This window comes from Myiozetetes cayanensis, unplaced genomic scaffold, assembly GCF_022539395.1.
Source record: "Myiozetetes cayanensis isolate MyiCay16 unplaced genomic scaffold, myiCay2020 scf18, whole genome shotgun sequence".
NCBI lineage: Eukaryota > Metazoa > Chordata > Aves > Passeriformes > Tyrannidae > Myiozetetes > Myiozetetes cayanensis.
The window spans coordinates 7,622,678-7,646,023 of record NW_026087389.1 but is presented as its reverse complement, the minus strand read 5'-3'; the positions used below and the strand labels follow the sequence as shown (position 1 = coordinate 7,646,023).

At 40.6% G+C, this 23,346-nt stretch overlaps 1 protein-coding gene across 1 annotated transcript in view; it reads left to right on the top strand.

Moving 5' to 3' along the window:
* Positions 1-23,346, top strand: part of PTPRG (protein tyrosine phosphatase receptor type G) — a 395,341-nt gene that overhangs the window by 252,856 nt on the left and 119,139 nt on the right. The window contains exon 5 of the mRNA XM_050312873.1: positions 4,388-4,483. Coding sequence (XP_050168830.1) covers positions 4,388-4,483 — 96 coding nt within the window. The remainder of the gene's footprint in view (positions 1-4,387; positions 4,484-23,346) is intronic.

The window sequence follows — 23,346 nt, the reverse complement described above, 5'->3', positions numbered from 1 at the left end:
TTGGCATTAACATCTAAGCACAGAGCAGGGCCCGACATTTTGCCAGGTCTGGGGAACACCAGATTTTTGTAGAGGTTGGAAAAACACAGTTGAAGAAAGGTCTTTCTGCAGATTGTCCTGGGGAGGAAATGGTTGCCTGCCCCAGGTTGTAGTGGAGGGTAGGAGTTTGGAGGCAAAGACTCTCCAGGCTGGAGAATTACCCACTTGCTGATTGTATGTGGTGTATTCACTTGTGTGTTGTCAGCTGGAAATAGGCTTGGAGTGCTTGGAAACTGAAATGGTTGGGCACTGGATTTTCCTGGACAGCAGACACTAGAAAACATGACATGTTTTCTTAGGGTGACTGGCAATTATCTCCTGGGTTATGGCTTTCTCTCTAATCCTCTGTTTTAAAGCACTTGTAACAGTCTGAAGATTTGGCCCTCAGTGAAATTCTTTTCCAGGCTTAATCTGTGCTGTACAGCAAATCTCTCTCAAGTTTGAAAACAATTCTTTTATAGTGTGAAGAGTGTCAAAGCATGAAGTTTTTCCATTAAAAGCAAACTCTTGCTCTCTCCCTGCCTTGGTAAAGCTCTGTAGCTACAGTAGTTGATAGCCTTTTAGGATGGAGAGTCTTCCTGCAAGAAAAGTGCCTTTGTGTCACTAGGGACGGTTTGTCTCAGCTTAGTTTTATCAAAATACTGAAAATTTCAAGTTGCTTGGACACTACATGGTTTTTATAATAGATCTTTACAAGGTACATGCTAGCACACTGCTGTGTTGCACATCCGAGATTAAGGAAGCCCATGTAAGCCTTTCCCAGCCTTGTTGGTTATAATGGGGATAGATGTGAAAGTCTTATAAATCTCATATACTGTGCCACAGAGAACAGGATGCCTGTGCCCTCTGGGACCTGTGCCACAGGGAAGGCTGTTTGGGGCACTGTCAGCATGGATGTGTGGAACAGAGTGTTCTGACTGCAGACAGGTAGTATCACGTTATAGAAGCTATGAAGGGTATTTCAGGCTTTTCCATCGCTGTGGGATTCTCACAGCCTCTGAACTTTTCAATTTTTTTATTTAATTTTGGGAAATAAAAGCTATTGTGAAATCACATGCAAAAATGTACAGAAATTATGGTTTATGGTGCTGAAGTCAGGCAGGACCATAATTCAGGCTGGATGTGCAAGCTTGGATGATGCTCCCTTCTGCATTTTGCAAATAGCAAATTATAATAGGATCCAAATTTTCTTTAGCTTAAAAGCCTCTTTGTTGCATTCTGTGCTACTGCTTTGTATGTCCCAAGCAGAGACTGTAGAAGTCATTTATATGCAAAGTGCACCATATATTGTATATACTAATTATATAATAAGGAGTAATAATGAAAATTTTCTAGCATGTTTAGGCCACTTAAGTATGCGGTGAAATTAATTTTACAGTTAACTGTCTTATTCCCGCTTTGTGCATAAAGAACGTTATCCTACCCATAGAAAATATTAAATTAACTATCTACTGATAAATGTATTCAATATTATGTATATTATGTATAAAAGAACAAAAATACATTTGATACATTTGCATTTTATTGTAAATTGGGGAAAACAGATGAGACTGTATTATGGAAGGGAACAATATGTGATCACATAATTAGAAAATTGTCATAATACTAATGCTCAGCAGTGTCCAGGTGTGGTTTTATGAGCAGCCTGAACCGTGAGGCTTTGAGGGTGTAACTTTACTGTCTTTTTTACATTTGCTTTGCAGTGTATGCATGTGTAAATCATATAATAGCAATTCCTCAGAGACTCTACTCCTAAAATGTTCCTTCTAGCTGTATGAACACATAAGGAAGCTACTGTATGACAGATGACGATAATTTTTCATACAAGACAGTTCCCCTTGACGTGATGGATGCAGAGAGAGGAACCACGCTCTCTGGAAAAACACCAGGGAGCAGTGGTAAAATGTTCCAATGTGTATGGTAATCAAGGCAAAGTGTGGTTCTTGATTAGTCTGTGAGATTGCACTGCTGAGACGAGGGATCTGAATAAAACACTTTTTTTTACCAAAGCCCTTTGCACTGCTATTCTGAAGTGTATTGTAAAAATTAATTTCCTTAAAATGCCGTGAGCAAAATTGATCCAAAATGATTTTGGCATATGCTGAACTCACTCAGTGATACTTTTCTTCATAAACTCCTATGAGGACTGTATAGTGAAGTGTTTTATGTAAGGTATACATAATTTTAGACTTTATTTTAAAGAGGAGTAAGATGTAATTTGTGTTTTCTCAGCTTTGGTCTGTGCTGGCTAAACAGAAGTTTAAGCAATTCTACTTGAAACAAGTTGCTTCTAATTTCTACATCAATGAATGGCTGTACCTTGGTCTTCATTTGTTCAAAGCACGAGTTGTCAGAATCTAGAGGTACCACTAACTTTGTGAGATATCAGCAGCATATCTGTGTGTGCTGTGAGAACTCTGGGAATAGGAAGGCCAAAATAGGAGAAGAAAATTGCTTTCAAATTTTATGAAGCTAGTGTGAGTGCCAATTTTTTTTTTTTTTTTGGTGGGCCATCCTCCTGCTGAAAAAAGTACCTCTACCTCTGAAGGCTCTGATCTTCATCTTGGCCTTTTCCCTGTATGATGATGTTTTATTATCTGTATAATACTGGCAAAGCACCTATCCATTACAGGCAATATATCCTGTCAAAAGCCTGGGAATCAGTAAATGTGAGTAGGAATGTATCTGAGCAAGATAAAAGGGTATACTTCATCTGGCACATACCCAATGTGGGAAAAATACTTGCATTTGTGGACACAGTAGGATTTGTCACACAGCACTGTCTTGGAAAAACCCAAACAAGTCTTTGGGTCCAGCAGAGTATTTTCCTGCAGACAGACTTGCAGGAGGGAACGATGGTCAGACTGGCAGTGTGTTGGGATGCAGGGACAGTATCAGCTAGACCTTCTTCTCCCTTAAACTGTGGGTTGTGTGGGTGTCTCCTATCACCTAGCAGTGCTGTGAAAAGGTCGGGTGATGGATGACAGGCAGCAGAAAAGGAGTGAGTGTGCAGGGTTCAGGCAAGGGGCCAGTGGCAGAGAAGCCTGGTGGGTCCATTCCCGTTTCATAGCCAGGAACAGATTTTTTTTTTTTTTGCTGGCATCAATGTGCACAAGGGAGCCTACACATCAACCAGCCAGCACTGGTTTGGATTGTGAAATCCATCCGGGAGGTTCCCTGCGTAGCCCCAGGAGCAACTGCTGCAAAGTCCAGTTCTTGTGCTTGGCTGTCACCATCAGCCACATGGTTTTCACTTGTGCTGTACAGGGCACACATATAATAAACGATACTGAATTTGTCCTATGACTGCACACACCTGCATGGTGTAATGTTGAGAAGGGAGCATTGCAGGTTTTGGATGTAAACCAGATCCTTTGGAGCAAATCGTGGCTGATACAGATGGACTAACACTAGGGGTTTCTTTGGGAATGGAGGGGTTGAACAGCTACTGGAGAAGCAGCAGTGTGTTTGGATGGCTGGCAGAAGTGGGAGCTCAGCTACTGTGGGAAATGGAACAAGAACCATACAAGAAGTTAAGAGCAGGAACACCCACGGGTGCTCTGTAGGTTGCCCTTATTCATGGCAAGTGTGTGAGGTGGGGTGGGATTGTTCACCAGCGAAGAGTGTATGGAGGAAGCTGTTTCTTGGTTCTGTATTTGTGTAGCTCCAACATTTTCTAGTTTGGGTAATCATTGTTCTCACCCTCTTTTACTTGCAGTTTGTCTAATTATCAATGTTTATTATTCATCTGAAAATTCCATCAAAATATCTGATTTTTTTCTCATACTTCTTGCAGAGTACTAACGCTTTGGAAATAAAAGTCACGAAATTTAACTGAAGACAGGGAAAAGTGTGACCCTAACTGGTAGACCTGAATATCAGAGGCTCATAAAAATGCATTGCTACAGAGACAGACTTTTATCTTACAAATTGCTTTAGGAGTAAAGGAATAACTCTAAACGTTGAAATCCTTTTCAAAATTCTCTATGGTTTCTGAGATAAATATGTTTAGCACATTTAACAGAGCAGGGGATGAGCCTGCAATGAGCAAAGAAATGAAGAGATGCTGGCAGAAAGCACAAAGTTTACCAGCTAAACAGACTGACCATACTGTTTGTCCTTTGGTTTGGTATTAAAATGCATTGCGTTGACTCTGTTCCCTGCTTACTGTCCCAGTAGGGCAGTCATGCTATTAATCAAGATGCTGGTTAAACAGTATTGTTCAGCAGAATTCCTTCATCTCAGGTTCATAACACTGGCTTTACATACAATGTGTGTGCACTACCTCATTTGAAAACTTTATGGATCAACACTAATGTGATTTTGTTGTTGGTTTTAATTTTTACAGATGCAGATTTACTTCTACAATCCCGATGACTTTGACAGTTTCGGAACAGCAGTTCTAGAAAACAGGGTAGTAGGAGCCATGGCCGTGTTTTTTCAAGTAAGTTTAAACAAAGGCTATATCCATAAACCAAAGTGTTCACCGAGTACTATTTAATTCATTGAATTGTTTCAAGCTTAATGGTTGCATCTGTTTTCTTGTTCCCACCTGTCTAAGTGAAAGATATTTCATATTGTCTATGTGTGATTTAAAATGTAAATAAGTATATTTAAAAACATAATGAAAAATTTTGCATGAATTGTTCTGATCTTATAGCTGCTCTACAGATGCAGATTGGAGAACACATTTATCACGGAACTTCCTTCACTGCTGAAGCACATTGCTGCAATTCCTGGAATACTAACAAACCAACACCAACTGGTTCTGTTTAGGGAAAACTTAAAATTCAAACATAGCTGGAGAGAAAATTAATCAATAAGTTTCATCAATCTTATCTGTAGCAGCTTCTTCTAAATTGTCATAGTAACAAGTTCTTGAGCAGACCAGGTTTCCAAATAAGTGAATTTATGCATCCGCTTTTTTAAAATGCATCCTGAGAGTGAGGGTGCTGGGGGAGCTCATTTGTGGTTCAAAACACTCCAGAGCTGCGGTGTGGGGCAGGGGCTGCTGCCTGCCATTGCTGATGTGTGAGCCACGTGACATTGCTGTTCAGCAGGGTGAGCTTTTTGTCACGTTGCATCAGAAACAGGGTTTTACCTTTCTGACTCCAGGGTGAGTTGAATGGAGGGAGCTGGAGCCACGCCATACCACCAGGCTGTCACAGGCAGAGAAGTGGCTAATGAAGATTTGAAATGTCTTAAGGTCTTGCTTTTCAAAAGGGAGAAAAGGCGGGAGGGAAGAGCAAGAGAAAATGCTGATTCTCTGTGAGGTTTCACACTAGTTTTTACTGAGGAAGAAAGTGTTCTTGCTGTTATCTTTGTGAAGCCAGATGAAAAGGAATATGCAAGTACCCATATGTAAATACCTCCCTTTTTCTTATGATGTTAGAGTGACAAGCCTGACTCTGCTGCTCAAATTAAGTAAGGTTGTCTTTTTCCATGTCACTGATTTTGATCAAATGCTTTGATAAGGAGAAAAGGACAGATCCTTGTATTGCATAAATTGCTGTAACTCTGCTGACATCAGGCTAGTGGAAGGAGGCATGTTAAATTCATCACTGTTGGATTCTGAGCGCTCCTGTGGCATTTCATGTTAGGACAAAGTTGGTGGAGCTGTGATAATTTGCAGTGGCATAGCATGATGATTCCCCAGATTTCTTAATCTTGATGTGATAAGGGAAGCTTTGGGCAAACTGAATTTGGCCATACGAGACAGAAGTTTAGGAACAGAGCAGCCAAAGGCTGGTTTGTACCACAGTGAAGAGCTGTGGGTTCTGTGTGTGTGCTGTGTCAGGAGCCTGCGTTGTGCCATGGTGTGCAACACGTGTTGGGGCATCATCTGTCTGGAATTTAATTGCTAAATTACCCTGACGTGTTTCACATCAGCTGTGTGAAGCACTGCCCCGTGTCCCACCATTTCCTGGTCTGCATGTGACATTTATTCCCTAAATCCTGTTTTTAGGGGATCTTACAATTGTGGTGGGACTGTGTTTTGTATTCCCCACCTGCAAAGCCAGGTGCTGCACTTACTGCAAGTCCCACTTTGCACAAGTCCAAGGGAGGCATTAAACTCACTAAAAATGACTTAAAATAATCTGTAATGCTGTTTAAAAAAAACCATCTTTGACTGTAGGAGACCTCAGGCTCTTCAAGACCACAACTGAGTGTTGCAGTCCCTTCAGGGAAGCAGAAATCTATACTTTTCATCATTTCCAGCCCTGCAGGCTGCAGGACATGAGGCTGTAAAGTGTGGATGATGGTGCAGCTGAGCTCCTCTGCTCCAGGAGCCATGAAATCTGAAACCATTACTGATAAACAGTCTCTGATCTTTCCCAGAGAGTGGGAATAAGGTAATTCTTTGGCAAAATGACCCAGGGACAACCTAGTTTGCAGCAGAAAGAAAATGGGTTTCTTTTTTTTGGTATTTTTTTTCTTTGCCTTTGGGTTGAAATGAGAAATCAACGCTGTGCTGTTAAACTTGTGAGTGTGTATCAGGTTTTCCTTCTGGGTAGCTTTGCTCCAAGACAGAGAACAGTCAAGGAAGATTTGTAGAGCCCAGAGCTCCCAGTGTGGAAGGGCACGTGCTGAATTCTGGCCTGTGTAAGTAAACTCTAAGGACATCAACATGACAACTGCTGTTTTGGCCGTCATGAGGGTTTTCCAGAGTTTTCCTATATAGCTTGAGCTGTTGTACATAGGGTTATTAATGGGTGATGATAATCCTTTGCAGATCTGTACTTTGTTTGACTAAGGTGCTGTTTTAGCTCCCTCAGCTGTGTGTTGTGTGCTGGAGCTGGTGATCCACGACTTGGAAAAACCTTTTTATTCAGAAACACTTGGTGTTCCCTGAGCCTTGCTCCCCAGGGCTCCATGTGGCTAAGCATACCATGGCTGGTATTTCATGTAGCTAATTTAAAGCTGTCTTTTAAAACTGATTCTTTGTGACTTTTGAATGAAATGTCCCTAAGATGTCCGTGGTCACATTTTGATTGGCAGTTTAGATTACTCAAGTACTAATTTTATAGCTTTCAATTTTCCAGAGCTGTAGTCCCATCTCAAACTCATTTACCTAGAACTTAACTGTAAAAAAATTGTAGCAAGAGAGGTCATAGTGTTTTTTACAAATGCATTAGAAAACTGAGTCATGCGTGCTTTCCTGTGTAAATATTTTAACATCAATTATTGGATAGATTTGCCATTAAGTCAAGACTTGGATTTTTGCTAATGCAGTAATGCTGTGTTGGAATGAATGTGTACTGCACTAACTGAGTTTATAGTCTGGCAGGTGTTTTTTGTTTGACTGATGTTCACAAATGTTCCTTTGAAAATCAGGTTTTCTGGTGAGCGAACATTATACTGAACTATATAATTATTGGTGAAACATTAAATAATTAAGAACCCTCTTTCTTCCTTTTTAAATAATTTAACTTGGACTATATAAGAATTTTCCTTATTGAATTCATTATTTCAGGGGCAATTTCCAGGTAAAGTACATTGGTTCTGAACTGGAATAACTGAAGCACTTGGAACTTTGTTGTAAATGCAAATTAAGTCTGTGCTTTTCTCATTGCTTTCATTGTAAGCTCTGTTGATAAATTCTGTTTCTGTTTGTGTGCTGTAGGTCAGTTGACCTGATTTAAAAAAAAAATTACTAGTTGAACTTAGGAAACAATTCTTGCAAATACAAACTGCTATAACTGCTCATCTCTGTATCTCATTGTGGATAGACACTGAGAGGGTCTCACACAAAATAGCACTGTGGGGACTCTAGCAGGTATTCTCAGTTTGCAAATGAGATGAGCTGGCCTGCTCTGACTGGGCTCTGAAACCTGGATTTTCTTTGTTGTCAAAAAGAACTCGTTATTTTAACAAAAATCAAAGTCCTCTGGAGACAAATGAGAGAATGTCTGTGATTTCTCTTTGCCTTCTGACAAGTTTTTCAGGAGAACACATTATGGCCATTCCTTTCAGTGTTGGGGTTATGTGGTGTTTCTCAAAGTGAAGCTGGTGCTAGTGGGAGATGTTTAACTAGACATGCCCATTAACCCCTGCCAACAGCATCCTCATGGTTTGCAGTAAAGGCCTCTGGATCTGCAGAAATGGTACCACCACAGTGACAGACCTGGCTGAGGGGCTCATTGCTTTGTGGGCATCTTGAATTTGCCGGTGGCTGCACACTGGGACCCACCATCTGCTGGAACACACACAGCAGGTCCCAGCCCAGCCGGCCACCTCAGGCTTGATTTAAATGATCCTGACTTGAATCGTTGGTGCACATGCCCAGTTTCAGCCCACATAACATTCAGCTTGTGGTTAATGATGTTCTGGCTCCAGGCCTTGGTTAATTGTCAGGCTGAGCTGGTTTTGAAGCAAGCCGGGAGTGGAAGGCAAGGCCCAGATCTCTCATGGTTCCTGAGTCATCCATCCATCTATATACATGTAATACATATTTATAAGTCACATTTAAAATGAGTAGTTACTTGGATTAAATGCATTCAGACATATTGCATGGCTCTGTTTTAACCATCTAACAATATAATTCATTGCACACTTCACTACTTGCTTTATTAAAGCCAAACTTAAATGTGTTCAAAACAAACATATTGCTTTTGCATTTGAAATATTCATCTTTTAGTCCTGCAGTAGATTCATTATGACAGAGAATACTTCATTCCTTGATTACTGCTGTGAAAAGACACAATACTGATTCCCTAAGCACTCATCAAATATTCGATAGCTCAGAAATTCAGGAGGAGGTGATGGAATTCTTTTTCCTACAGGGAGGGCATATAAATCTATTTTATATTTGCAAAGAAAACCATCAGTGATTAGTTACTGTGTCTCAGGTACTCAAACAAATCATCTCTAAAGAAGTTAAAGTAAAAATGAATTTTAAAATAACTTTTAGCAATGCTTTCATCATTAAAATTAGCTCCATAATGATGAGTGATGTTGATACCTCGATCACTCAAGAGCTTTAGCAGTGTAGAGCTAGATTTTTAAAGGTAATTAGGTACTTGGCAGCAAATGTGCAACTAACAGTATTTTCAAAAGTACATGGGATAAAAATCAAGGAGTTTACAGGCCTTTTGCTGGGTTACCATTCCTAATTTTCTTTTCCAATGCTGACACTTTTTTAAAGTTATGGAAAAAATACTGTGTAGCCCTTTTAACTTTTAGATCTATGTGTGTGTTAATTGTATGTAAATATCTTTATATTTAGTTCTAACTCATGTATGCAGAGATTGTTCTTCAGTCAAATGAGTGATTGTGGCCTTGCTTTTTGTGAGATTTTTTGATAGTAGTTCCTGATGTGCTTCTTCAAGGAGATCAATAACTTTTCACAGGGACCTAAATAAGCTGATCAGAGAATAAATTGGTGGAACGCCATCAAAGCCATTGAATATTTGGCACAAATATGCTTTTTTTAATGTGCGTTTCTCAAACAACGGAATTGAGCTTTTAACTTCTCTTAGAAGCCTTTTTCTTCCCTCTGCTTCCCTTTCATTAACTGTTTCATGTGTTTGCCATCATAACCAAATAAATTCAGTGGATAAGTGCTTTAAATACAGTAGGTGTTGAGAAAACCATGGCAAGCAGGAGACGAGGGTCCCATGTCCCCATCTCAATTCCTGGAAGTTCCCTAATTCCACCTCTCCCTCACTGTAGTGCTTCTTGAAAGTCTGAGCAAAACTAGCTTGATTTTGGAAATGAGAATGGAGAAAGAGGTGTGCACTTCTCTTGGAACATTATACCCACCTACATGAAGCATAATCAGTGCTCCAGTGTTTAGGCAACATCTTAGAGGTGATTTGCAGTAGTTTAAATAACACGTGGCATCATTAACATGCAGGGCATCATCTGGAGTCATTGAGAGACTTTTCATTTATTTTAATGGACTTCAGATAAATGTAAAGACCTTAAAATTAAATTACAGTATTAGTTCTTTTAATGGTTACATTAGAACCCATGGTGTTTTATTAATAGTTGCTTATGAGTAATAAAACTGTTATTATTGATTAGCAGTGTTATTTATGTATTAGTACAGGTATATTTTTATTATCTTCATAACATGAAAGTGTGTACAGGCTAAAGCTGCTTATTCAGTGCCTATATACTATTGACTCTCCATGTAAGTGAAGGCAAGCAAAACAGTTTGAAATGTGTCCTTGCTCACTAAGTCCATTTTCTCAGCATTTTGAAATGTTGCAGTTATTTAAAATCATTAGTTACTAAGAAAAGAATAGCATAGAGCTAGAGAGGTACAAAGCAGCTACCCTGGCATATAAAGACACAGTCAGATTAGGCAGATATGCCCAGTACAGCACTGAGAGTTCATTTTTCTGAGACTCACCTTGTACAATACATGTAATGCTGTTCAGTGACATGTGAAGCATCTCTTCTGGAGCAGAAAACAATTCTCCTAGTTTTCCCATGAATAAGTGGGTATAAAATGTTCAAAATTGATTTTACATTGTGGAGAATTTAAATACAAAATTTTGAGAGTTTCTAAAAGTCTGTTAGATTTTAATTGAGTTCAGTACATGAATGGCATGGAGCAGCCTCCAGAGGTAGTTTGTTTAGCCAAAACATGCAAGTTTAGGTGTCTAACAATGTCTAAGCATTCATGCTGAGCAAAATACTTGCACTGAAACCATTTTGGTTGGAGTTTGTGTAGAAGATAAAAATTCATGGAAGCTGTGTGTTTCTAAAAAATATATTCTACCCTTCCCATTAAAGAAAACAAAAATATTTTTTTAACTAAGCTCAAAATTCTGACTTTTATTTCAACTTATGTTGAAAGTTTCTTTGGGAAATAGGAATATTTTTGAATATTTTATGTAAAATAAGAAAGGAAGGGGAGAACAGATGGGGAATAGCTCTGTGAGTAAAATATATATATATATATCCAGTTTCAATTTTGGTGCTTATTGAGTTTCAAGTGCTTAACAATGAGACTTTAACTTTATTCTGATTCATACAATTGCCCAAATAGGTCATACTTAATAGTAAAATTGCTGTTTACAACAGAGATTCTTTTTAAAAATCAAGGTTTCTTGTAATAAGGTGTTTCATCCTTTATTTTAGTACATAAATGAGTGGGCTGATTCTCAGGAGCACTTAACAAACAGTCCCTGATGAAATCTTGAGTTTACTGGAGAAGCTTCAAAAGGATTTTAGCTATGGAGGGTGGTGCAGTTGTGGGATGGGCAGAGCTGTATCCCTTTCTTGAAGATCATCACTTGCGTCAGAGCAGAGAAGCAGGTAAGGAAGGGACAGACTGCAGGAGTGAGCCCTGGGACCTCACTGAGCAAAACCTATGAGCAATTTAGGGAGCCCAGGGAGCTGGGAAGGAGTCAGGGCTGTGAGCCCAATGATGTTCATCACTCAGTGCTGCTGGGCTCAAGAAATGAGGGCTTTGCTAGTGAGCTGAATTGCGCTGAAGAAACACTTGCCCTTTCACCTGTGGGGGGTTTTTACCAGAGAATCATCAAGTCTCCAAACTTTCTGTCCACTGACAGCAGCACTGATACACACCTTTGCTGCTGGGGTCACTGTGGAGAACCTGGGCTCCTGGTAATCCCTCATGTCAAATCCCATGCAAACACAAGCAGAGTTTCTGTTGCTGTGCAGGGTGCTGTGGGTTCCAGCGCTCACTCACACGGCTGCACGCTTGTCACGGCTTACCGTGAGAAGGAACACGTGGCTAAATCTGTGAGTGCTGAGAGCAGAGGTGTTCACACAGCGGCCTGAACATCCTGAGCAAGCGTGCTTGGAGGAACGAGGTATGAATGTGTGAGCGAAAGGTGGGCTGGATTTGGAGGCACAGGCTGACAGGGCGGCTGAAACAGATCGTTCTTGGAAGCAAACACATCGTTCCGCTTCTGCTTGCCTGTGTTCTGCCAAGAGGCATTTGCAGTCTCTAGAATCATGATGGCTGCAACCTGCTGTGTTGAAACTTTTCTATCCACAGGCTGACTGTGCAGTGTAGAAGAATAATCTTCCTTATGTGCACTTATCTTCTTCAGTGCCCAAGCAATCGTCTTTCCTTCCCTTCTTCTCTTCAGCTCTGTGAACTCATTCATGGTATTTTCCAATAAGGCGGAAACCCTGATGTTGTCAGATGACCTCCAAAATGCAATACTTTCAATTAAAGCCTTTTTGTTAGATTGAGTTTTAAAGGATATGAGCTGTGCAGAAAGTGGTGCCATGCAGTTCCTTTTACAATGCAGAGCAAAATACCAGAATGCACAGAGAGTCTTTGGCTTTTATTTTGTTTTTAATTTCAGACATATCTACAGAAATGAATTTCCAAAGTGTCTGAAAAAAAATATAATTGAAGGTAAAAATTATAATTAGTTGGGTTTTTTTCCCCAAAAATGCATTGTAAATGCTTTTTTAACTGCTCAATCTGAGGCCATAACTCACAACTTGTGCCGTCGCCTCTCTGGTTTGGATGCAGCAGAAAGGAGGGTGGCTAACACTGGGGATGGCTTGTCGAGTGACTTCTGCTTTTTGTCATAAATCACAGTCCTCTGCTCAGATTTATTTAGTGGAAACATCACAGTTGTTGATGCTGTGAAGGAACTGCAAACTTTCTTGCTGTTGAGAGCACTTGGACTCCAAAGTTGTGCAATGCTACAAATTTGAAAAACACTCTCTATATTTTATGGGGTCTCTCCTCAATGTCTTGAGCTATCTGTCGTAACCATTAATGAGAGCTGATTGTGTGCATTGCATGGGGAATAGATCTCTGTGCTCTTCTAGTTTAATGTTCATTTGAATGTCAGGATCACTATCTTTCAGTTTACAGCATTGTAAATGTTTTTGACCTGCAGTTTTTTTGCTTTCTCAGTGATTCTTAATTGATTAATGTATTGCAATTAATCCCAAGTGGGATGCCATTATTAACTTGCTTCATTAAGTTGCATACCAATTTGTTGGTATTAATTCTTGTAATTGTCCCCTTACATTTCAATGTTTTTATTTTAATAACTTGCCCTAGAAGCTTGATCAGCACACTTCATGTATTCTTTTCTTTCTGTTCTCCCCTTCCTTTCTCTTACGCTTGATGTTCAAAAGTGGAGCCAGTTTAGGAATATTTATAGTGTCTAATGTCAGCATCTTGAACACAGTAATTTACTTCTCTGTGATTTAAAAATATCCTGCGCTAAAAAAAACCACACACTTTTGTAGCCATGCCATGAATTTTTTTAAATTTATAGAAAAATGCCTTGTGGAGTTTTCATTACCAAACTCCTGAAAATGACACTTAGATGTCTAATATGTAAACATTACAGTTGTCAGTCTGTAATCTCACCCCTTCTGTGGTTCAGGAAGATTGATACTCAGGAAGTCTACTGATTATAACCATTAGACTAGAAAACAAATTAGTTCCCTAACTAGGGTAGTACTTTTTTCAGCTTGCTCTCTGTTGTGCATTGTTGAGGCATGACTTGGTGACTTTGTCAAGCATCACACAGCAGACCTAGAGCTGAATGCTGGGGCAGCTGGGACAAAGTGGACGGACCCCCAGATTTCAGGCAGGCTCCATTCCTCACCTGTTGTCTGCTCTAGGGAAGGGACAAGAGCCCCTTGTGGAGTCTCTCTTGTGTCTCTGAGCATTGAGAAGCCATCAGACGTGGCTTGCTTGCTGCAAGTAACTTTTCTCTGTGATAGCAAATATTGCTTTGTCCCTTTCGTTGTTATGTGCTCCAAATATGGTGCATTTTGACTTGACTTTTTTATTTAAGAAAAAGAGAGGAAGAGAGAAGCTGTAAATAAGGCATCTATTTCTTGCTGTCCAAGTCTTCAGAGAGTTTTGCTAGAATTGATCTTAGTTACAGAATCAAAGGAGATGTGAAGCTGTGCATTCAGCTTCTTTCCTCTTTCCCAAACACAGCAGCTGCCTCTGGTGAGTCGCTGTTATCTCCCAGTTGTTAAACATCTAGCCTGGATTACACGAAGGTAGTTTTTTTATGTCTGTCTGGCCACTTATTTTTAAAATTTAATTGGATTTCTTTTTTCTTAAAAAGAAAAACAAACAACAAACAGGCTCTGTAGTCATCCAATACTCATACCCATTTGTCTCTCAGAGGCTTAATCAAGTGTATTACATGTGGCTTACATTCATGGGACATAGGTGGAAAAATCTAGCATTTCAAATGGGAAACTCCAGTTCTGCAGTTCCTGTCTCCCTGTTCTTCAGGATTTTGCTCAGAATTTGTGTACCTCTTAGAAAAATTACACCTCTTTTCACCCTCTGTATCTTCCTTGAAACTGCACAGTCTTCATATGTCTCTGGTTACCAGTTAGTGTTATGGCACAGTTTGATCAAAGGTGAGCACAGGATCTGTTCATAAATGATTGCCTAGTTTCACTTTGTGCCATAAAAGAGAGATTGGTTGTAAAGTCTGAATATATAAAATAGATGGGTAAAATTGGGGCTTCCTTTCCCTTTAGATCTTCTGGCTCAGATGAAAAAGTTATTCTTATTAAATATAAGCTGTTCTGCCTGAAGAATTATTACTGTAGTTCCCAGATATAACAGTGCCAGGTTTCTCCTGGTGTTGGCAATAGTAAACAATACAAGCTTCAGACAGAATTTCCTGGGTAGCATACCAAATGTTCTAGAAAACCGTCTCGGACAGGAGCTAATACATTTTTAATACAAATAAAACATAATTCTTTAGTCTTGTTTCAGTTTTGATCCCTAAGGTAGAAAAAGTATACCGACTTATGCATAATTGATGTGTTTGTTTGAAGTGTTTACCCGGCTACTCCATTCACAAAGTCTTTTTTTGTTAATAGGCTGCTGTGAGATGTAAGAATCACTTAGGGCTCAAATTGTACAAATAAATGGAAGGTGTCATTTTTGCACAATCAGCGAGGTGGTTATGTAGTCATCCTAATTGTGTCTTTGTCTGCACTGCCCACACCATCCATCCTTAGTCAAGTCACAGAACAGATCCAGCTGAAATGTCAGTGTTTTTCCCAGATTGGATGTGGTGGGAAAGCATGAAAGCATGCAAGGGAGGGATGGGGAGTGGCTGGGAGCAGAGGATGCTGTCCACCCCTCCCAGGGGTGCCATTGGCATGGATTGGTGTCAGGTTGGCATGTCCATATAGGCACCACCCCAGTTATTACCAGTGATATGTGTGGTTTCTTGTATAATTCCTAAACATTACCTGTGATGCAGAGCAGGTGTGCAGAAAAGTTTCTCTCGGTAATTTAATTATAATCTATCCTAAATTACTGTAAATCCAGTATTACAGGTTACTGCTGTCAGAGTGAGTTGTTGCTGGTTTTTGTCGTCTGTAGTTTCTGTGCTGCAGGACAATTGTGGCAGAGATGATTATTGAGGGTTTTCTGAGCCTGTGGTTTTCTTTCCAGAGGTCAAAGAAAGGCAATGAAAGTAAATCAGAGTCTAGTCTGGTCCCTTCTTGATGTCTTTGTACAGAGGCAGACATTTGTATGTATGGCTGATGCTTTAGCTGATAATGCTGATGGCATATCACCCTCCCAAAATAATTCTGCAGCCGAGATGGCGGCTTGCCCAGAGCAATCCTTATATCTGATGTTTTACCTCCTGTGAGTCTAAATCAGAAATCTTCAGGTTTGTGGTGTGGAAATGAGGGTGTGTAAACCTGGGAACACTTTTACAGCATAACTTTATAGTAGCTTTCAGACATATCTTTTGCATCTGGGATTCACTGGGGAGCACACTAATTTCACTGAGGTGATGAGTCTGAAATGAGCTCAATGGTCCTGGTTTGAGTAATATTAAACCTCCCTTTGCTTTAAGTTCAGGTGTGCTTGTATCAGAGTCCCCAGAACAAAACCAGCATAGAAGCTGTAATGTGCTCTTACGCTCTCCTGGAGATAAAAGGGAGTCAAGAATGCTAATCACCATTTTATCCTCTGCTGAAAATCAGAATATATGTTAAATAAAGATTGCTTAAATCTGTTCAGCACCTCTGAACAGTGAGTTTTGATGGAGCAGGATTTTTCCTATGAGCTTATGGTGTTTGCAACTGTTTCACAGCTCTGAGAAGCCCAGGAAAAGCTCCCTGGCTGACACCATCAGAACAAGTGTTTAGCTGCTTATTGTAACAGTACCATTTCTGTGCATCAAAAGTGTATTGTAATGTGGTCATTATCAAGAGCAAAGAGACTTTCTGAAAGAGGGTATTGGTTTTGCAACATCTCTACTCTGTAGTATTAAATGAAGCCTAACTGGAGATTTAGCATACTGTTCTTTATAAGTAAAGTAAAATGATGTGCCATATTAGAAAGTAGCTCAGTTATTAGAAAGCTCAGTCTTGCTCCTGATAAAATGGATTTTTTCACCATAAAATTCATCTTTACTTGCTGCAAGAATATTGCTAAAAGAGATTAACTTTGGATCTCAGCATACTTTATAGAGTGTCTCATGTTATTTTAAGGCTGTAAATATATTAGCTGATCTATAAGCTTTACTTAAGTTACTGCTTTCTGGGTTTTTGAAGAAATAGGATCATGTTATGCAGGAATCAAGATGACTGAATTAAATCACCCCTTTTGATATTTATTTTCCCTTGGGATCCTGCTTACCAGATCAATATTTAAAAACAGCTATATGGGTAAGCGTTGATTAGAAAGCAAAGCTCCATAACCCTAACAGCTAAGCTAGCACTTTTGTTGGTGCATTTTATCCTTGGTTTGTATGGCATTATCCACATGCCTGTGTATTAGAAGCAATCAACATAAAATTATTTTCTTACTCCTTCCTCCCCCCTGCCTACCTTGCCACCTGGCAAACCTCTTTTATCATATCTAGATCCTATAAAAATATCTAACATAATTTGAAATGCTCTTATGTGAAACATGATTAGACTGCATCAATCACTTTTCAAAGATTTTTTTTTTCCCCTTGCATTTTGTATTCTAAACTGCTAAAATCACACTTTTTTATATCCTGCTGCATTTCATGGAAGGCGTGAGCAGACAGATAGTTCTCCATTGTGGGTGAACCAGTCTTATTAAGTACTCTCACAAAGTGCATACTGGTCACATTAAGCTTTAGGTTAACATTTTGGAATGTTCTCCTCTTGCCAACTCATTACCAGTGATATGGCTAAGCAAACTGTTGCCTTCTGCTATTCCAGATATCTACAGAGATTTATTACATTTCAGCTAATAAGCTTACCTTCCCTAATAACATGCAGCCCACCCCACCTTATGGCTTGACTTGTCTCTGCTCATAATTTGGGCAGAGAATTAAAGGCCAAAAGTAAAGCTGGCTTTTAAACCTGTCTGGATGGAGCTGTTTGAGGGTCACTGTGTTGTGGATGGGAACATCCATCATTTTGGAGTCTGAACTCACTCATTACCTAGACCAGCTCTGCACTACCTCTCAAGTTGATAGCAATACCTCTCTGTGGACAGATAGTGGTGGTAGATGAGGGTGATGCCTGGGCAGGTGGCACCACCTTGGTGTGCTACAGAGCCATCTGGGCACTAGAGAAACTTTGGTCTGTGCGTGCAGTACAGCTGGCTGCTACCACACCTGTCTAATGGAGTTGTTGAAAGATTGTATAAATTCGTGCTGAGCTGTGGAGATTATCTCCATCAGCTGTTCTTGTGTCAGAAGCAATTTTTTTTAATGCTGCATTTGTGTCCTAAGTGCCCAGCCTATGCCTGCCTTTGAGGAAGTGCCCTCTTTCTTCCTTCATTATTGCTTGCATTGTATCTGATCCATATAACTAGTGTCTTGCCCCTAAAGGGAGGACATTTTTTTATTCCTTCCTTGGGCAGTGGTACTTGCTGCCCTTAGCTCTGGAAAACTTCTTCTCCTCAAAGCAGCCAGCAATGCTCCTCATATGCATGTAACACTGGGCTGGAATTCAGGCTATGTTGGGTCTCAGGCATTTTGGGAGGGGTTGCCTGTGCAGCCTGGCAGTGAACATGTCCCTGTGTGCCAGCTCTCTGTGGATTGGCCTCATAGAGCACTGGATTTTTTAGCTCACACCATACCAGCTCAGGCTGTTGGCAGGGAAAAGCCAAGTGTGAGTTGTGGTGTCAGTTGTGGGTGGTTATGTGAAGGTGGTAACATCAAAAGACCATGCAGCCTGCCAGGTTTTAAGAAGAGAGATAAGAAACTTTTCTAGAGGTGGGTACCAAAACTGGGGTCCTGGCAAAGCACATGCCACGAGGCTGGATGGTCCAGCTGACTGCCACAGAATTAGTGACTGGGTCATACCCAGCGTGCATGATCTGTGGACACCCAGGAGTTAAAGTGCTGGGGGGTGAGAAGGAAGAGAAACACCTCAAATTAATAGGCAGGTTCTCTAGTGAGCAGATTCAGAGAGGAGGAGAGGAGATGGAAGACTCTTCCTGAGAGCAGTCCTGTGTACACCCCCCTGCAGGAAGCATCTTCACTGCTCTGGGTCAGGCTAGACTTGTTTCAAAGAGCACCTTTTGTTCTAACCGTGTTTTAAGTTTTGTTTTAAATCTTGTTCAGTTGTATTTTATTCTTTCTCTCATACCTTTCCCTTAGATTTTTGAGATTCTGGCAATTTTGAAGTTAGATCCTGTGTAGGAGGAGGGCTTCCTGACCAGAGACAGAGCTTGAAAACCCCCTCCATAGATGGGTCATGCTCTGCAGGAGCACCGGAAAGCTGTAAGAAGCCCGTGGAGCAGAGGCATGAAGGCTAGAGCATCCTGAGGAGTTCTGTGGCTTTAAGACTATCACCTACTCGCAGTGATTGAATAGCGTTCACTTTGCCACTGCTGAAATGTAGAACATCTTGAAACAAGCATACATGTCATGTTAGTTTTTGTGTTTCTTTGTATTTCGAGAGGAAGAAACTGCTGCCACAAACCGAATGTTTCCCAGGCTTTTAATGCACTTGTGTTCTAAGTGCTGTTTTTGTGCACACAAAATTTCCACATTTCTTTTAAACTATATAGCTATCATACTTGCTGAAGTGTTTTTGTGAGGAACTGAGTTGTTGGGTCATGCTAACCCAGTGAAAAATAAACATCTCGATGTGATCCTCACTTCTGTGTGTTGTGTTACACCAGGTGAGATAGGCTGGGGTGAGCTGTACTTTTGTTGCTGCAGGAGCTTGAACAGTTTAGAAGCAGCTGAGAAAAAAATTGCAGGCCACATCCTGCCACTCTTAATTCAGTGGCTTGAAGGAGATTGAGATCTCATCTTACCTGCTTCTTGGAGCTGTACTGCTGCAAGTGCCCCACTGCTGGTACCCACCCTGGCTCAAAGATGGGGCTCGTGGTGCAGCCACACTGAAAGCCCACTGGCTCTTGTATCCTTGGCACCCTGTCTGTTGGCATCCAGGTTTCCCCTGGACAAACCCAGTCACTATACTGGGTAATCAAGGCTGCTTCTTTCTCCTGTCTCCATGAAGAACATCAAGGGGAGTGGATGGACACAGGGACTTCCTTGGGGAAGTAGGAGGTGGAAAGGATGAGGTGAGAGAGTTGTGCAAGGGTGCTCAAGGGGGTAAGTGGAAAGGTTTGAGAAGGGAGGATGCTGTAATGTTGGAGGAGACAGAAACAGCTCACTGGGTGGGAAGAGAATGAGGAGGATGTGGCAGGTGGGTGATGGAAGAGGGAGGCAACTCAGACATGAGAGCGGAGGCAGAAGTGAGGAGAGTCTGAGGATTAGTTGGTGCTTTCTGCCTTAGGTACCACGAACACAGAATTGTGCAAGTTCATAGCATTTTGCAAAGCTGCACACATCTGCAAGGAGTTAAATGACACTGAAAATTTACAAAAGATAAGTAAAAATGGAAGAACTTACTTGAAAGAAAATTACAAATGCAAAAATGTATCATAGTTGTCCTTTTGTGCTGGAAAGCTATTAATGAACACCACTGGTTTAACTTTGTGTTTCTGTACCACAAAGATGCCTGGAAGCGTGAGAGCCCTCCCAGCCCATGACTGCTGCATTAGACATGAGGAATTTAGTGTAGCAAAAATTCCTGCTGCAGTTTTGGGAGATCAGCTCGCACCAACCTCCTTAAAAATGAGGTAAAAGAAATAGCAAACAAACTGTGTTAGAATTTGATTTTTCGAAGCATGAGATTAAAAAAAAAAAAAAGGATCTGCCCTACAACAATTTGTTTTTCCTGGATTTCTAATTTAATTGTGAACTGAGGTGTGGTTGTCATTAGGGAAGTGACTGTGTAACTTAATTGACATTTCTGCATCCTTTGTGTTTGTGACTCATAGATGCCGGCTTGAGTCATCTGTACTGCCGGGCTGGAGGGAGCCCAGGGCAGTGCTGGGGGAGAAAAAAATGAGGACTTTTCATGTAGAATGAATGAAAGATGTTGGGAAGCTGAGACGATTCCTTTTCTTCATTTTAAGGGAGTGATTGATGTGACCTCTCTCACCAAAATCCATTGTGATGGCTGGAAGAGAGGGAAAGGCTGGAAATCTCTGCTGCATCCCAGGCAAGCTTAGCTGGTACAATTAAATTAAACCCCTGCAAAATGCTGGAGTTCCAGATGTCCATCTGAGCTGTTCCCTTCCACCCCTTGCATTTTGCCCAGCACATTTGCTTGTTTAGCCACCAGATTTCATTGTTTTATTAAAAAAAAAAAAAGAGTAGCTGAAGATGTTTATTTCTCAGTTGCACACTTTTGTACCAAATTCAAGCCAGGAGCAGAAGAAAATGAGAGCTAACTTCCATTTGTGGTTTCACAGTTTTGAGTTTAGCCTCTCCAAGTGTGTGAAGCTGTACATCAAGGAGTGGGTGTTGTAGGATGATCTGGCTGTAGTGCTCATTATATTTTTTCTCATTTTCTCCCAACTTAGGTCAAAATGGTTATTTTTACCTAAAAAATCCTGTAAACTGAGCAAATTTTGAAAACTATGAGAGAGACCCAACCCCTTTCCTCTCTCCATCCCCCCCTCTTCATTTTTTTTTTTTTTACTCAGATGGTGAGAACAGTTTATAACTGATGGCAGTTTTTATAAAATAGCCTCCATCCTGATAAAATGTTACCCCCTGGTGTGTCATTTTTCCAGCTGAACTGCTGGTAGGATTGAAAGATCTCGCACACTGCTGCTTAAATAAGTAGACTACATGCTCTATGAAGAAATCATATTATTTTCTCAAAGGAGAACAAGTAGGCTCAGTGCACCGAAATTGCTTTAAATAAACTTGCAGCTCCTCTAGCCCTTTTTTGCGCAGCTGCAGATGATAAAGTCTATCAATCAAGCTTTGCCAGCTTTGAGAAGCTGCCACTGATGCTGCCTCTCCTCTGTGTTGCAATTACATTTTAGCCTTTTACAGAGCTTTGTGTCTGAGATATTCTGTTGCTCCTAATCAGATTGTGCTTTTGGGCTGCACATATCTTTTGTTTTTCATTAGACATATGCATATTAAGATCTTTCAATAATTTGTTAATTGAATCTGCTATTCACTTGCAGTAAATTAGCTGCATTCGTGCAAGAATGCTTTGGGGAAATTAATTCTTAACTTATCAATGGAGAGAGTCAAAGTTTGGGCAAATGAGTGCCTTACAAAAAGAAAGGAAAATACATTGCTGGCTGTTTCTTACCATCCTGCTGGTTGCAAATCTTGTGATGGTGATTGGGGTAATGCTATGGTAATGCTGCAGAGTCTTCCTCAGCCCGGTGATCCGATCAGTCGCTGCCAGCAGGTGCACAAAGCACGATCAGTGTTTCTGTCTGCTAACAAAGAAACTCAGTGTGCACGGACACAGAGTACTCTGAGCTGAGTTATTAAGCAGACTTAACTCTACCTCTGAGTTTCTCAGTCTTGCTTTTTCTGAGACAGTCACCTGTATCAGCACATTGCACCAGCACAGGTTCTGTTGTGTGTTCTTCTGCAGTGCCAGTGCCGTCCCTTTGCTCTTCTTGTGACATGGATATTTCAGCCAACCTGTGCTGTAAAAGAGACTATTTATGCTGCTTGTGTTTTCAAGCATTCCTACTGGACATAACGGAAGGAGAAGTTGCTGATCAATAACCTAGTTTGTCCCATCCTTGTCCTGGGATGTCTGTAACTACCTCGGGTCCAGAGGCTGGGACAGAGTGGGTGAGTTAAAGGCTGAGAGGAGAAGTTACAAGCAGTGGCATTGCACTCAACCAAAGGTGAGGGACAGCCAGAACATATAACCCCAAAGTCAGTTCAATAGCTTTTAAAATAATTTTGGACTCTAAAAAAGTAAAGGAAAACATGCAGCTTCCTCTTTGTCACTGCCACTTAATATCTCAGTGTAGATGCCCTCCAAAGCTGTAGTGAAATATGAAGTTAATACATCACTAGCTTTCAGTCAGAGTGATATATTATTCAAAGTGGAATTAGCTAGAAGGATCAATGCACACCCATTACTCTATTTAAAATAATCATTGGAAGACTCATTAACTTCCCCCCCCCTCCCCCAACATAGTGAATGACACATTTAGGGACACCCCTCCTCCAGCATATGCACCTCTATGACTTCAGTATATTTTCATTCATAGCAGGATTATTAACACCTGAAGGCCAAAACCCAGATTTAACTCAACAGAGTTTGCCTTCAAATCACTGAACCTGAAACCAGTTGCCGTAGGCAAAGGCAAAATCAGCTCTAATGCACATTTTTAAAAAATCAAAGGTCGTGGTAGTATCTGTGTGAAATAGTGCATGTGCCAGCATAAGGTTCAGTGTCACATTTTGCCTGGTTACCTGTTATTCTCTCTGATTTTACACATGAGCAGCAACTTGAAGTATTAAGGGGCCTATTTCCATTTCTTGTTTTCCCTTACAAATATATTCTGCAGGATACTTACTTTGGGCAGTCCATTCATTACACAGCAAATGCCTTCTGCCTCCCAGCTCACCTCTGTCAGGCTGCAGGCCCTTGGCCAGATTCGCCCTTTTGCATCGACTCAAACGAGAGACGTGCAATTATAGCTTATATGGGGGAGATGGAAGAAAATATCATCTGTGGAGGAGCAGGAATATATCATTCTTGGATCATTTAGTGCTTGTGAAGGTGAAAAACTTAGAGCACCAAATCTAGCTTATCATTATGTCAGGAGCTTTGTAGGCATTTTCTTGGCTCCACAGGTATCTCAGTGTGCTGTAGTGCCGACCAGTATCCCTTCTCACCCGTCAGTTCTCCTGAAAAGGTCCAGATAAGTATTTCCTACTTTATTTCAAAGCAAAGCACATGTAAACTTTTCATATCTGTTCATCCACATTCCAGATCCGGCTGAAATATTTCACTTCCTTTTATTCAGAAATGTTTAAGAAATGAGATATTTATCCACAAGCAGATTTT